Raw genomic sequence first — 16,760 nt, 5'->3', positions numbered from 1 at the left:
ATCAATGCATAGTTTCATTTTTTTGTTCAATTCAGAATCACAGAATTGTTATTCAGAAAAAGTTCATGTGAAAATAACGCAGTTTCTAAATACTAACTGTAAAATCTGCAGGTCGTTAGAGACGGCTGGGGAGCTAGGCGGATGATTCAGCACCTACGGTAGGTAGGCTAAGACGGTAAGTCAGCACGGCAAGTCTTTCACCGCAATCGCTTACGCGTCCACGAATTCGACCGGTTCTACTCTTTCTGCTACACTACAAATAGCCAATCAGTAACAAAGACAACATACTGTAGAACCCTACTTAACAACAAAACAACGTAATGCGGCATGGGCACAGCAAGGAAAAGCTAACTCGACTTTTTTGTTTGTTTCATGACATCTACCAAATGTGGCATTAACAAAATTACTTCAAACAACATTGGAAATTGGTTTACCTTGCCAGTTTATCTTTTAATTCTATACGCATAACATTTTTAAAAAGCTACTAAATGAATCGCTGACGATTCGGTTCCGGTCCCCACGATTCCGCATTGACAAAACAAAATATTTTTCAAAACTGATTCATCTGTCACTCTAAACTAGAAAACTAGAAAACTATAAAATTTTTAGCATTATTTTTCCATTTTATACTCAAAGTAATTAGCGTTTTAACTTCAGTTCACCCCTCTCGCAAGCGGTCCTTCTACCTGATGGTGTCTATGTAATCTCTCTAATAAATTGCATTTTTTCTGGTAGGTGTCCAAAATTCTTTCAAGGTAACAATATAATAAATATCAGAGCTTTTGAAAATGTTATAGTGACATAACTTCACCTTTTGAAACTACAAGTGTAAGCCATTGTTAGGTCTGGTGCAGAAGTGTACAACCACCTTTAAAGGTCCGGTGTATGACGTCACTATGACTTGTTGACGTTATGAAGTTAAAAAGAAGTGACGTATGTTTTCCAGATTTAGAGTTGTTTCTTTAACTTGTTTCAAAGATATTAATGTTTTAATGATGACTCTAAATTGGTCAATTTGTTTGTCTTAGGCGTCTGATCTATGCCACCTATTGGGATTCCCCTTCTTTTTCTCACGATTTTATTGTTTTCTTGAACTAGTCTCATTTGAGTCCAATTTGAAGGGAGTTGTGGGCAAGGTAGGGTATATATTTTTTTGGCAGATCAGAGTTGAGACTTGTGGACACCAGTTTTCCGTTATATAGTTTGTTGACAGGAAAGCAATGTAGTAAATGCTTGAAAAACGCTTATTTTTACCTTTGTAAAGGGATTTCCTCGGAAGTTGATGACGTAGCTATAGTGAGATGATTTTTGTAACGTCACTTCTTTTTGACGTCAGAACTCTTATGACGTCATCATAGCGTCATTAATCTTACCTTTTGAGGTGGTTGTGCAGTTATGCATTGGACCCCAATTGTTAACAGGTTAAGCTAAATAATATCACATAGCCTATTTTTGCGATTTCAATTACTACAAACACTGAAAAAAAATATTCTGTTATTTCTCACTTTTTAAAAATTAGTGTTGGCATTTTTCTGTAATTCCTCGCTTTCCGTAAATTAATGTTGTCCTACAGGGTGGTCCAAGTCTGCCAGCATCTGGGGCCACAATATTATTTTGAGCGTTGTTCGTGGGCCACACACAGTAGGCTACATCAGTGCTAAGAGAACGTGACAGTTTAATTTACACGAAAACCATTAAACCATAACCAAACAATTCAAACAGCTTTTCTGTTTATTGATCACTTGAAGATTAATACATCGATATCAACATCGATATCAGTAGTTGACAATCGCAAGCACGCATCCAATGTTCTGTCTCCCGACCTGTTCCTTGTTTTCGATTTCAGTCTAGGCTATTCATAACGGAAAAAATGCTTTCACAAATGTACGTGCTCCCAAACATCGATAAAAAGTGCAAACATACGGGGCATTGTGGTTTATATTTGTTCTCCACAAACAAGTACTTTTCCTCCCATATCGAGTTAAAAATCGGTTTGAATTGGTCAACTTTCGTTTCACACTCATGTCAACAGAATAACTTATAAACCATCGCGAGAAAAGGTAAAACAAAATACAGTCTTATCACTAATAGACCTTGCGAGAACTTTCAGAATATGCAGAGTGCATTATGTCACAAATACTTTATTCGAGTTTCATGTGTTTATGATGCAACAGTCCACGTTGTTCAACGAACACCCAAAACTTTTCACTGTGATACTGCAGCTTACTGACGAGTAATAGCAGCCTACTAATGTACTGCTACTTGAATAGAAAAAGTTTAGTAATCACTGAATTAAATAATGTTTTGCTGGCCACAGATAATGATGTTGCGGGCCACAACCCGCGGGCATGGGTTTGGACTACCCTGTCCTAGGCTATGCATTTTGCAATGTTTTGTTAAAGGAAAATATGGGTAGTGTCAGCATGGCCACCATATCATAAATCGACCAAACTCAGTGGCGCCATAACGTTGTAATGTGCTTGGTCAAGACATTAACGGCACTTGCTCCTGTTCAGTGAACCTGTTGGACATTTCTAAATTTGGACAATACTGTAAAAAGTCAAGTAACTAAAATAAAAAATGTCTGGCAATGGAAACTTGCACAAAGGCTAGCTCGGTAACCGGGGCTTGAGCGATAACGAATCATCGTTCGGTTTAAGTCGTGCAAAGAATTTTTCTCAGCTCGAGGGTAAACATTATTATACTGTTTTGTTGGCGAACAAGATGTGACAAAGATGTTCTTTTTCCTTCACTTGTTTTATTGGGTTTGTTTTTTTGACAGCGTTTCATAAGTTTTGTTGAGGATCACAGAAAATTAAACCAATCTAATAAAACACTTTTAAATTTTATTCTTTCATATTATATTTTTGCAATGCTCTTTTTACCCTTGAGGCCTTGCCACATTTGGTTGTTTTTTCTTGTAGTAATTATGATCGTAATTGCTAATATGTTTGCGACCACTTGCATCAGCGCAGTCTTTTTTGTTACCCACATTTAAGGTGACAAGTAAAATGAAAGAATGGAAAAAAATGTATTACCTAACAGTGCACAGTCACAATGACAAGCTCAGTAACCAAAGCTTGAGCAAGCATTACCTGAATTAATTTGTGCAAAGAAGTTTGTACTTTCAGCATAAATATTCTGCTGTTATACCACATAATCAGTTTAATTGAAATGCAAAATTCATGTCACCTTGGTCTAATCGCATCCGGAAGTGCTAAGGCGTTCTTCTTGCATCAAACAAAACAAAAGCATTACAAGAATATAGTATCATAGTAATTAACTATTAAACCTAGATTGCTTAAATTAGAGTCCAACTACTGTACAACCACATTGTTTTTTTTTGTTCTGCACTGATAAATTGTTAAAAAAATTAATTAAAGGAAACTATTATATTATCGAATAATTTTGAATGGGTAATTGGTCCAAATTGGACATAATATTCTCAAATGCAACAAAAATTGCATTACCTGTCATGTCATTGCATAAAATTAACTTTTATTCTATTACTTGTACATACCAGTGATGATGTTTTCAGTATAAGCCAAAGGTCCTTTATTTTACATCTATGTTATGTAGCAAATGAATAATGATACATGTATTTTTGCAGAAAATTAGTTAAAGCAGATATGGCTGCTTCTCGTGAACATAGAAGAAATGCAGGGAATCGAATGTCCAGAGTTTTGGAAGGAGAACTGGATGAAGATGATTTCTATAAGACTACTTATGGGGGGTTTGCTGAAGAAGAAGAAGATAACGATTTTCAATCAGACCAGGAAGATTCTGGAGATGAAGTGGACTCTGACTTTGATCAATCTGAACATGATGAGCTTATCAGTGATGGGGAGGATGTGGATAAACCAAAGAGGAGAAAAAAAGGTGTATCGACCAAAGCTTATAAAGAGCCTGTGATCAAAAAACCAGTTAAAATGCCTGATGAGAAACCAATAGCATCAGATAAAGTAGAGGAAGATAAGACAACAGCAGAAGCTCAGCCAACAAAAAAAAGAACTGCTGAAACAGCCTTGGAGGGTCCTATGCGAAAATCCTGCAGAAAGTCAACTGCTGCAAACTCAATGTTAACAGTGATGAGACAAAAAGAAAGAGAAGAAACTGATAAGAAGAAAAAAGAAACCGCTAAGAAGCCAACTGCTGGTGTAAGAAGGCTAACCCAAGAGGAACTGATGGCAGTTGCTGAAAAAACTGAACGCAAAAATCTTAAGTCACTTGAAAACTATAAAAAACTTGAAGCTAGTCGCAAAAAGGTGGCAATAAAAAAACGTACCTTTGATGAACCCACTATTACATATTTTTCCACAGCAATGCCAAAAGTGAACATACTTGAACCAGATGAAATTACAGGCATCAAGAAATTTAACAATGATGATAAAGCATCACGGTCATTCTTGGTTTTTTCCCATGAGTCTACATTTCGAGAAACTTTTAGACACAAAAGATTACGGCCACCCCCAAAGGCATGCTGTCCAGTTACTAAAAAGTTGGCTAGATATATTGATCCTTTGACTAAATTGCCTTATTACGATTTGAATGCATTTAAACAGATTCGCGAAGCATATCATACTACCATTAAAGAATTAAAAACCAAAACTGCTAAATGAATTATAAATTGGATGTTAATGTATTTTTATTGTTTGTGGTTTAGGTAAGGGGATGTTATTAGTACACTGATGGCTACAAACGTGATACAAAATTTTCTTTTATTTTTTACACAAATGTGTGTATATGTTCAACACAAACATCACAAAATGCTTAGTTATTTTGTTTCGAATCACCACTTTAAATAATTTGTTTGAATGTTATACATATATATGTTATAATGTGTCACAGTGTAATCATTTGGACATGCCATGTGCTCAAGTCAAATTTTAATTTATCAGATTTGGGCTAATTTTGCGTTCTGCTGCTGAGTGAATGTTTGAGAGTTGTAATGTGATTAAGTTCTGACTTCATTCGGTGTACCTGATTTTGTTTTAGTTATACAGTAGTTTTTTTTTTAGCAAAGTATGAATTAAATGCCTTGAAATGGAATTGAGTGAATTTTTAAAGAAGCATCTGCAAGGCTATACAGAAGATGGAAACTATTGCAATGGAAAATATGTTGGATGTATAAATAGCCTAGTTGAAAGCTTTATGGCAGTAACAAACTGTGTATTTCGAAGAGTATCTGCTCATCATCGTGGCTCATCCAAAAGACTAATGCAAAAAGAACCCAAAGCAAGAAGTACATTTATCACTTTTTACATGTTTCAGAACTAAAATGTACTGGTACTAGCACTATAGTTTCCCTGATAAATTAGTGGATATTGTGGCCAAGAGTTTAAACCAAATTAAGTAAATGTTTTTCTGAAATACGAAAGAAAACTTTTAACAAGATAATATTATGTCACTTCTGTATTTGTAGACTTGTGGTTTAGTCATACGAACAGTCTTATTCCCATACCATTTAATGGTTATTTGTTTGAGATTTTGAGTACGGAAACCTGGAATTGCACTTTTGGAAGAGATAATCACGTAAGTGCCAGCCTTATTTCAAGAGTTGAATACGCCGAGGCTGTGTTACTGTTTTCATGCAACTATTGGTAACTGCTTAAACAAAGTTTTACTTTTTTTAGGGTGGCAGGCTTCGTTTTAAAGGCGGTAAAAGAAAATTAGGGAATGATCTTATGTCCAAATGCAGTGCTGCCATTAATGTAAGCTACCATACATGACTATGATGCAGTCTTTTTCGTCTTAGTTACGAGAGCTCCAATGGAAAATCATACTGGTTTTAATGTAACCAGTTTGATTTATTTTTCATGTAATGTGGCAGTGTTGTCTATTAAGCCCCAATATAAAACAGATAATGCTTTTATAGTAGGTTTACTGGATTTTCTTTAGATTCGAACCATAAAAGTGTATCCAGATTTTGTTGTGAGAAGTGATGGCACTGCTCCTGAAAACAAGAAGGAGCAAGAAAGCGTAAAACAGGCTTTGATGGGCAAACTTAAAGAGAACATTGATCCACCTTCAAAAAGTAAATGGATAGGGTAAATTTAGCAGATTATTATCAGATGATAATCTTACACAGTTGAATTAAACATCTTGTCAATTCTTTCCCACATAGTTGTTTGCTACTGCCGGTTTCCCCTTCTGACTGCCCATACCAATCATGACCTATGTGAAGCTACTGTCATTACTAACCGAATGGATAAGCGAATAGCAAATAAAATAAAAGAACTTGCTAGAGGAGGTAATGGCTTACAAGCAATTTTTGTGTGTTAACATTAAACATTCTTTAAAAACACTTCTTCAATTTCTTCAATCAAAGGAATATATGATGTCGATTCGATGCAGACACTAATTTATGATTACGTAAAAACAACTTTGTTTGCGCTTGCTGCCGCCGAAGAACTCCCCCATCAAGAAAACACAAGATATTTTCCCACCAAAAAGGTAAGTTTTTTTACCTTCATTACTCATTCTGTTTTGCTGCAACCATCGTTTTTGTGGTTTTAGATGATACAGCAGCGGATGGCATCGGTTGTCGGGTCATTAAAAAAGAGAAAACAACAACTTACAACAGAACATAACACTGCTTCCTCTTTCTATGCTTCACCAGTTGTGAAGGAGATTGTGCTAAACCGATTTTCGGAAGAACCAGTCATGTAATCCTTTTTCTAATTGATTATGCTGACTATTCAAGAGTTTTTTGTATATATTTTTTTTTGTGCACATGATAATGAATCATCCTTTGGATTATTTTAGATCAGCATCATCCAATATTGGTCTAATTGCCGTTCACGCTGGTGGGTATTATATGCAATTGTTAGAGTTTCTTGTTCATACTAACCTTGTTTATGATTGTAACTTGCTGACCCTCAAAGAAGACTGTTTGTAGGTGCTGGATATCATTCAGATCACAAATGGCCAGGCTACCAAAATATATGTCAGCAAGCTTGTGTTCAGGCAGCTTCTTGTCTAAAAAATGGTGGTTCAGCTGGTGAGGCAGTAATGATTGCAGTAAAAGTGCTAGAGGTGAGTACATATTTCTATCTTTTTCTTTTGTTTATCATTTGTGGCATTCAATTTTCTGCAAGCTGTGTGGCCATATCAACAGTTTTCTCTCACTATGGATTGTCTTATTTTAAGGACAGTGAGTTTACTAATGCCGGATTTGGATCCAACCTAACAGAGAGTGGAAGTATCGAATGTGATGCCAGTGTAATGGATGCTTCGCTGTCCCCAGGTTAAACACATATTTTTTTTATAATTCGTTTATCATGTGTTTTTCTTTTGATCTTTTCTTTCTTTCTTTTGGCAGTATTGTAGTGTTTAGTGTTGTAGCATTGCTGCAACCCACGCACAAAATTTCGAACATGTAAAGCAGATGGTGAAACTGTAAAATGTTTGGTATGATGAACTGGATTTCTTCATTGATATATTTTGATTTTTGTAGACTCTTCTGTTAAGTTTGGTGCAGTCTCTGGAGTAGCCTGTGTCAAGAATCCTGCCTGTGCAGCTTATGAGATTGCCAGGCAACAAACTTTGCATCCAAGGCTTGCATTGGGTAGAATCCCGCCATGGTGTGTATATCTTAACCAATCATTATTTTTTGACAATTGCCTGATACATTGTAAAGATTTGTTTATAGCATTTAATTCATACTCTAAATCTAAGAAGTAGCATTATTTTAATTACAAACCTGGTGGTTGCAATGGTGGTGAATACGTACCTCAGAAGTAGGTATAAACATTGCATGTGTATAAACAGCTGACATGTTTTGAACAATGTTTTTTTCTTGATCAAAGCCTGTTATAAAATGAATTGTTAGCAGTTAATTTCAGACATTTAAATCTGTGTGTGACTAAAAAAATATCACATGACCACAAGACAATAGCGACAAGAAACAGAAACATAAGAAATAGGGATAACCTTAACCCGGATAAGAATGAGTCTGCAATATTATGGGTTTAGACTCAATAGGACGTCGAAAACAAACAAAGCAAATAGATGTCAACAGAAGTTATAATCTTGCACAAACATTAACATAAAGTGAGAAAAGTATTACTGTACTCTTTTGCACTGATTATTGCAAACCCGTGGTTAGTATAATGCAACTTAATCATACCTAAAAGCTATTACTTTTTAATTACCAGCGTATTGTCTGGGCATGGTGCTGAAAATTGGGCCAGAGCTCATGGCCTGGAAATGTGTGAAAAAAACGACCTTGTTAGTGGTAAGTTCTTGGTATACAGTGAGACCTCGTTAATCCGGACCACTTCGTTTCGTCAAAAAATGTCGGTTTAGCGGGGTATCCGGATTATCGGAAAGTAAAAAATCAATCAATCTTGCAAATGCAGCACCGTGTTCAAAACGCAGTATGCACCTTACTCTAATTCTAAGTACCGAGTTTCTTGCTGGACAGCAACTAAAATAAAATTATATTTTTTGTATGATCCGACCCTGTGTCGAACCCCAGAACCACCGTATTAAAGACGAATGCTCTAAGCCAGAAGTGACGAACATGCGGCCCCAAATCGGTTTGACAACCGCTCTTGCATGGCGAAGCATTCCGGCGGGACTAGCAGTCTTGAACTTTCTTTGACCTGTTTCTAATCTTTGCGCAATGTGATATCAAAAGCTGATAGCACGATTGAGTTGCAGCAGTATGTCTTCAATAGATTGCCACACTCAACCGATGTACTGTACGTATTTTTTTGTGACCGCGGAAGCGTTGTTTGTTACTGTTGATGAACAATTTATTTTTTTGTTTCTAAAATACTGTACAGTATTTCATAGTATGACTAAAAAGCTGTGCTAGTATGCAAAAGCATACTATGTATGCTAATAAATATACTAAGTATGTAAAAGCTAGTATGACTTGATATTTCAATTCTTGTACGTTTAGATGGTGGCTCTGATGAAGGCATACTGAATAGCACAGCTAAATTTTTTTAAAAAGCGCAATGCTGTACAGTACTGTACTTTTCAATCAATAAAGACCGCAACGTTATTATGCGTAGATAATCGGCTATTGTTTCGTCAACTAACTACATACTGTATTAGGACAATCGTGAATCATTTTCGCTTAACTGTTAATGATCCGGTTTATCGGATTTTATTGCTATTGATTTAGCACATTTGTTCCAAAAATTTTGTGTCGGAGTCGGACAGCGGGGTTTCCGGATTAAAGGGGTAAAATGCATAGGAAGAAATCCGTTCCCGGTAGTTTTGTGTCGGATAGCGGGGATTCCGGTTCATCGGGGTCCGGATTAACGAGGTCTCACTGTATTTTAGTTCTATGCTTATACTGAAAGCCAAACATATAGTTTTCTGGCTTTCACGTTTGAGCAATGTATTTTCAAATTATGTATTCAAACATGTCCATGTATCCACAAACATATTTTCACAGAGTCAGCTCTTAAAACATGGCAAAAGTATCATCGTAAAATACTGGAACATTTAACAAGACACCATGAGGTAGAAATTAACAGAAAGATATTTGTCAAAGATTTCTAATTTTTTAATGTTATTTAACCTAAAATTCATTTCAGGTTGAAGATTCACTTGATGAAGATGTCCTTTCTGAAAGGTAAATAAATCAGTAATGAACAAATGTCCATATATTTTTGTCAAAAATTGATATTATTACAGAATACATGTCCATCTCTAATGCATACAGTACTGTATATATACAAAGAAAACAGTCGTGTTAAAAACTTGGTATAATCTACTATTACTTTCATTCTTATGAAATGTTATTTTTTCAGTATTTTCTATTTGTGATAATTGCAGCATAGCATACACCTATGAATTAAGTGTTATTGGCTTTTTACATACAGTAAATGGTGTTGACAGGTTTGACACTGTGGGAGCAGTAGCTATGGATAAAAATGGCAGAGTTGCATCTGCTGCATCTAGTGGTGGATTGCTTATGAAGTTACCTGGAAGAATTGGGCAGGTTGTTGACTCAAAATTGTATGATATATCTATCTCTGGTAAACAGCCATAACTAGTCCCATATAAAGTGTTCGGCTGTAGTATGCTGGTAAATAAGTGTATCCATCTGCTGCTTCAGTATTTATAATTTATTGTTTGTTTGTTGAATGAAGGCTGGCATGTACGGTTGTGGAACGTGGGCTGAAAATGGAACTGCTACAAAACCTGCAGTAGCAGTGACATCTAGTGGTAAGATCATAGCACACTGAATACTACTCATAATAGATTTCCTTTTCTTTATAAAATATTTGCTTTTAATATTACTAGCTTAACGTTACGCTAATGATAATTAGTAACTATTTGGTTAGGATGTGGGGAGCAGTTAATGTACACCTTAGCAGCAAAGAAGTGTTCTGAAAATTTGCAAGGCAGTGATGAACCTTATATGGCAGTACAACACACACTTCTTGAAGATTTTTTGAGTAATTCATTTACTGCATTTGATGACATTTTTTCAAAGCAGACAATATGTTTCATACTTATAGTTGATATGAATTTCCCATATTTGGTCTTTTTTCTCCAGATTCCCCAATTTTGAATGGTGACCGTGACAGACAAGGTGGCCTTTTAGCATTACATAGTTCAAAAGATTCAGCTCATTCCACAAGTAAAATATGTTGAAGTTTATGTTGTATACTTTTGGTTGTTTATACTTATTGTACGCTGATCATACGCACATAATTTCAATTTATGTTCACTAAACTATTTACTCATACATATGCCTTACAAAAATGCAGCTGAAATTGTGTGGGGTCACACCACCAGCAGTATGCTTGTTGCACATATGTCTACAAGAGATAGCACAGCTGAGGTATGGTTTATCTGTTCAGAACAATAGTGTTGCTTATTTGCAAATTATATGATTAATTTGATAACTTCCTGCTATTAATCACTCTGATCTTAAGTATTATTTAGAGTATTGCTTGTATCTTTTAACTGGTTGTTACTTATTGGCTTAGCTGAAAAAAAAATTGCCACAGGGCGTGTTATGAATATTATGAACATAGCAACTGCGCTGTGGCATTTCAATCAGATATTAGTAGGTTTAAACTGGTGTGGATTTTTTTGTAACAAATGATAGACAAAAATGACAGGAAATGTTTAACAAATGGGAGACAAAATCAGATTTAGAAGAATCTATGATCTTTCTAAAATATGTTTTTGTTAATTTGTATATTCTTGTGCTTGAATGTGCAAGCATACATATTTATGTATTTTCACTACATGATTGTTTGAAACTTATTTTGCTAATTACACAGATTTTTGCTAAGTATTGCTTTGAATTACATATGTAATTTATTTCAATTAATATGTGTTTAATGGTTTATTTTGTGTTCTTGGCAGGTCATATTATCTAGGTTACCTGACAGTGCTGTCCCCGGAAAATCAGTCAGTGTTAGTGGTACTTGGATCAAAGTAAGTTGCTATCAAAACAAGTCGTGTTCTGTTTTTTTTTAACTGAATACTGCAATTATTACTTAAAACCTTTAAATTTGGTTAAAAAAGAAACAACCAGCATAGATTTGGCTTTGCTTAATGTAAATACTTTGGTTCATACTATCCAGGGTATGAAAACGTTTAAAATTCATCGTCTTGCTATAGGACCCGTTACGCCATTTTAAGCAGTTCTAAAATGGCAGCACAGCGTTTGTGACGAAGGTCGCATGTAAGATGTCACTATAGATTATATAGAAGAAGTAGCAGTAGTTCAGGTCCAGTGTGCATGTGACGTTAATTTGTGATGGTTTGTTGTTGTTATGGCGTTTGCTGAGTGTAGGTCTAGGCTAAAGTTGACATTTTATGTTGGTTCAAAATTAAGGCTTTTGGGATGCTTTTTTCGAAAAATATAAGGAAAATAGTTTTTTAAAAGCTTAAGCATATGGTGTTAGAATTCCAGAAATGAGAATTCACTCAAAATACTGCATTAAGTTCTTTTATTCTACATCGTGGTGGATACAAAAGCTCAACTAAGTGACCGGGCTTGTTTAGTAGCTAAGGCAAATTGATAAAAGTTTACTTTTCATTGTTTGACATAGGCCTTCAGATTGGCCTGCAGTCCCTATTACACATTGTTATGCCAACAACACTTTTTGGGGTGCATTTGTTCTTGCAACAGTTAATAAAAACAACGTTGGCCTTGCCTCCAAACCATTGTTTCATCAGTTACATAGATTTCATCACGCTAATTAATTTCCTTCTGGTTATTGACCCGAGTCACATGTGAAACCTAATCACATGCAAGCATTAGTGTTGGTATAAATTAGTATCATAAGAACAACAACCTGATGATACGTACAATGATATGATGTGGTATCACAATCTTTCTCTAAAGGAGAGACTGAGGAAAGCCATTGCATGACTTAAAGTAGGCGATGATTCGTCATTGCTTGAGCCCTGCTTACCGAGCTTGTCTTTGTGCAGGTTCTGATGGATACACATTTTTTTATTTGTTTTTTATATTGTGTTGCACAAATTTGAAACTGTTCATCAGGGCCACTGAACAGAAGCAAGCGTCATTCATACCTTGCTCAAGGGTATTACAACGGTAGCTCAACTAGGAATCAAACATGGTTCGCTTTCTTACAAGACAGTTGCTTTAACCGATTCGACGATATTAAAGTTGTGTTTGGTACAGAAGTATAGGGTGTAAATGTAGGTGAACGTTTCAGTTAGCCTACATTTGGTTTGACATAATGTGTGTATAAATTTTCTTTTAGGTTGATAATTCAGTTGATGAAAGTCCTTGTACCTCTGCTGACACATCAAATTCGGTTAAACTAGCAACACCTGAAATGGAAATCCAGTTTGATCAAAGTCTGTATTTCTCAAATAATACCTCAGGTCAGTAAAATGTTAAACAAATTTGTGTACTTGCTAATACAACAAAACATTCTATATACTAAAAGATTAACACTAATATGAAAACGCACAATTTACAGCTGCTTCTCTGTGCAAAGTTCCACCAAAATCTCAAGTAGATGGTGCAAATGATGATTTTTCGTTAGACAATGATATCACCTTTATGTACTTATCAGCGGATTTAAATGGACTTTCAACAGATCAGTGCCAAGTTAAAATGTCTGAAGTATACAATCGCAAGGCATGTATTTCGAACTTTAAGCGACACATAGCTATTGGATTGAAATTGATTTTTTCAAATAGATATTAACTTTATTATCAATTGCAGATTGAGAATTCATTTGAAAAGACCATTTGTTCGAAATGGAAAAAACGCCAATTAAAAAATCCAAGGTAGAGCTACAGTTTTGTAAGGTTTTGTTATATTCCTATCAAAGAATTATACTGGAGAAAGGATTTTTAGTAAAGTGTAGCGGTTAAGTATTTGTTGCCATAAATGTATGGCAAAAAAATTTGTACTGGTGAATGTAGATGCTATAGCTTGCTATAGTGCACCAAGCACAGTTTTAGCTTTTGGCCTTAGCCTAGTCTGGTACGGGTAATTGCCGTAAAGTCGATAATGTTTGATCAGTCATGTACTGTGTTCTGTGATATTCCAATGCTAAATATAGCCATCACCTGCTACTAACCACCTACCTATGGAGAGGTATTCCATCCAAAACGTGTTATCTGGCCTACAGCTGCTGTCAAACCTAATTCAAGCCCCAGTCACCAAGCATGTTGTTTTTACATTGTGACATCACAAAGGCTGCCATCTCGGTCACTACATATTAATAAAACTTCTTTCCCTACTATACTGACAGGCAATTATTCTTTGATTTAAAGCTAACTTGTTTTTGGGCTTGCCCCTCATTTTATGAATAAGCCGAATCTGAATATCATGCAGAATTATCAACCATTTTTCTTATTCTCAGTAATCTAACCCTTACGGACAGATTTGGTCCAAATGTTTAATCTTGTAAAAATCAAGAAAACAAGAGCAGGTTTTGTTTGCAGTTAATTGGCTGACTGTAATGACCTTGAAATGTTTGGGACTTTTTTGTTATTTTATACATGCAAAAAAATCTTGATTTTGATCTTTTATTAATGAGGTAACAACTTTAACCATGATTCCTTTGCTCAATGGGAAAGTAGATTAATTGCAAGGGGTAAAGTTAGCAGGTTTGGATTTGCATGCATAACAAAATCTATTATTCATATTCTCACAAATCCGAATCTTTTTTGATTTGGCATATCCCTAGCTTTCGGATCAACAGGATCCGCTTAATGACAACATCAACTAGTATTGTTTTGTTAATGTGTCTTCTGTCAGGTAAGAAGCAAAGTGACTGGATTTTTTTGTTGAATTCTAACTCGCATGTTGACAAGCAAGTTTCCTTGAGGACATGATGTGGACAAAATATAATTGATATGTGTGATAACAGGATGATTACTGTGGACAAGACTATCATTTGTTTATAATTAAACTCATATTGAATTCAGACGTTCAGAATTCATTAGATGGACTGATTGTATGCTGATAAGAAGCGGTTTTACTTAACATTAGCACACTATTTGCCAATTACGATTTCAAACAGGTTATTTTCTCAAAAACTCTGGATTTATTAACTGACATTATTTTCTGGGTAAAAATTCTATCCCTCATTAAACAGATTCTACTGTATTTTCTTTTTGAATTTGTATGTTGGTTTTTGTTGGCATGGTGGCAAATATGTTCTTCTATTTCAGGTTATTTAACGCACAAAAGTTTAGATTGCATTCTGTTGGTGAAAATGATAAGCAACTAATTCTCAATCTTGGTCTCACGTGTTATCGGTAAACAATCAGAATTCTGAATAACGAGTAGTAGAATTTCTGGTGTTAGATTTTAATAGGAATGAGAAAACAAAGTTTATACAAAGCTAGCTATAATGGGCGTTGAATGAAGCATTTTTGCAAATACATCATGGTCATTATTTTTTGCAGAGATTACATGGAAACAAATTGGTCTCCAGACATTGAATACTTACAAGAAATTGGTAGAAAGCAACACACAAATTCACAGGTGTATTTTCTGTTGTTACTGTTACAAATATATGTTTTTTCATCAATAAACATTACAATTACTTATGTTTTCAGGCGTTTTTATCAGATCCTTTGGGGGTGGCAGGCATTTTAACAACATCGGACAATCTGGTGGTATTTCAGAGGCGCAACCATTGGGTTGCAGAAGGTGCAAATCAACTAGATGTTCCCGGGGGTCACCCAGAACCATCTGTAGGTTTACAAACAAATGTCAATGTTTTTTGTGAACAATTTTGATTTTTCTTTTTCAAATTCCTCTTATACTTGATTTTAGGAGGTAGTTGGCGATGGCAAGCAGTGTGGGGTTGATATGTCACAACTTCACTTTGAGGGTGTATTGAAGGAAATTTTCACATCACCATTAAAGGAAATTAGAGATGAGGTAGGCGAGTAACTTGAAGTAAGGCGGAATGAAGTTTTGTAAAATGTAATTTTATAGAATTGAAATCTTCCTTCACTACTAACAATTGGTTTTCTGAGATGTGTGTAAACAGCCTTTTTTAGGTCAACTTGCCAATAGCTGCCTTAAGTGAACCTCGTTTAATGGGAATTGCCAGAAATAGATTAAGTGGAGGAAGAGCAGTGTGCTATTTTTTACTGAAGTAAGGACTCTAAGATTTAAAAAGCATTTTATAGTATTTAACACAGTTATAGTAGTGCCTTGCCAACATGAAAATCATTTGTTGTATTGCTTAATTTTTTAAATTTGTATGTATTTAGATCTACTTTAAAATTTTGTAGATGTTCACTAACGTCCGACGAAATAGTAACTTCTTTTAGCAAAGGAGGTTTGGAAACAGATGAATCAACAGAATTAGTTTTCATTCCTGACGAGGTACTTTTTATTTTTTATTTACTGTACGCTATGCAAGGTTTTGAATATAGCTGTTAAAACATACATATCGACACATTAATCACATTTTCTAAGTAATTAACATTAGTTTATGTAAATTGTTTCAGGATGTCGTATATTTGGAAAGAGACTCCAAAAACTTTTGGTCTGAACTTTGTCCAAATGGCAAAGCGGCAGTGAGCTTTTACTCCATTTTAAACCAAATGAATGCAGGAAAGACACCGTTCCAAAAAAAATTCTGACTTGAATTACTGATCCAGTATTGATACTTGCAGTATTCTATTTATTTAATTACTATCGCCTGTCCATTACTTAGAAAACATTTTATCCTTTATGCTACTGCTCATATGTGCCCCTATCGTCTTCTTTCAGGTGCTAAAGCAAAACTCAAAATATAAACTTATAATAAAAACTTAAGCTCATGTTATTGTAAAACAATAAATTATTTGACGTATGTTTGTGTTTAATGCATTCGCTTGTGACAAATGGGCGATCACTGATCAAGCAAGAGATTATTGAATATTCTTGTCATTTTAACCAGAAAATGCTTCAATTAATGACAAAAGTAACATGATAAGAAGCGCTTGACAAGAATTTTTTGAAGTATGACTGTACCACTGCAAAATTGGCGAGCTTTTATTTCCAACAACTTCCTGCGGTAATTGATTCTTAATAGTATATTGAAACTTTAACCAATGTTGTCAATAATTGGTTTCCCCAGTTCATCATTCCTACTGCTTTTTCAGTGTGGTTTGTTAGTTTACAGAGTCACTACTCATTAATTGGGACTTATAATATCTATGACAGTTTTTTTGAGACGTAAAATATTTTACGCTTCCTCAGCAAATTAAATCCTCAGACATAATTTCTCTTGCCATAGGGAATGTGGCTGCTGCTATGATTTTTAGCAAAAATAATTTCATTC

General features: G+C 35.0%; 2 protein-coding genes across 4 annotated transcripts; both read left to right on the top strand.

Moving 5' to 3' along the window:
* Positions 1-3,589: 3,589 nt before the first annotated feature.
* Positions 3,590-4,995, top strand: LOC143447383 (vacuolar protein sorting-associated protein 72 homolog). Its single transcript, XM_076947460.1, has one exon. The coding sequence runs from the start codon at positions 3,597-3,599 to the stop codon at positions 4,617-4,619; it is 1,023 nt and encodes a 340-aa protein (XP_076803575.1). The 5' UTR covers positions 3,590-3,596; the 3' UTR covers positions 4,620-4,995.
* Positions 4,996-5,042: 47 nt separating this feature from the next.
* LOC143447380 (uncharacterized) lies at positions 5,043-16,289 on the top strand. Of its 3 annotated transcripts, XM_076947454.1 has the most exons (30): positions 5,043-5,242; positions 5,423-5,532; positions 5,634-5,711; positions 5,899-6,034; positions 6,125-6,250; positions 6,329-6,453; positions 6,517-6,665; positions 6,766-6,806; positions 6,899-7,035; positions 7,150-7,246; positions 7,457-7,583; positions 8,157-8,236; positions 9,413-9,480; positions 9,555-9,592; positions 9,859-9,961; positions 10,113-10,188; positions 10,308-10,421; positions 10,523-10,606; positions 10,737-10,810; positions 11,344-11,415; positions 12,717-12,840; positions 12,939-13,099; positions 13,187-13,251; positions 14,647-14,733; positions 14,884-14,962; positions 15,037-15,174; positions 15,257-15,364; positions 15,487-15,584; positions 15,724-15,817; positions 15,943-16,289. In XM_076947454.1, exons 1-30 carry the CDS (start codon positions 5,044-5,046, stop codon positions 16,075-16,077), a joined length of 3,123 nt encoding a protein of 1,040 aa, XP_076803569.1. In that variant the 5' UTR covers position 5,043; the 3' UTR covers positions 16,078-16,289. The 3 variants fall into 3 exon arrangements, with proteins under 3 accessions (XP_076803569.1, XP_076803570.1, XP_076803571.1); XM_076947455.1 differs by lacking the exon at positions 14,647-14,733; XM_076947456.1 differs by lacking the exons at positions 5,043-5,242; positions 5,423-5,532; positions 5,634-5,711 and having other exon boundaries at positions 5,908-6,047.
* The last annotated feature ends 471 nt before the right edge of the window (positions 16,290-16,760 follow it).

Source organism: Clavelina lepadiformis, chromosome 2 (genome assembly GCF_947623445.1).
Source record: "Clavelina lepadiformis chromosome 2, kaClaLepa1.1, whole genome shotgun sequence".
In the NCBI taxonomy this organism is placed as follows: Eukaryota; Metazoa; Chordata; class Ascidiacea; order Aplousobranchia; family Clavelinidae; genus Clavelina; species Clavelina lepadiformis.
Note: the sequence above shows the minus strand (reverse complement) of the source record. Positions and strands in the feature narration are given on the sequence as shown.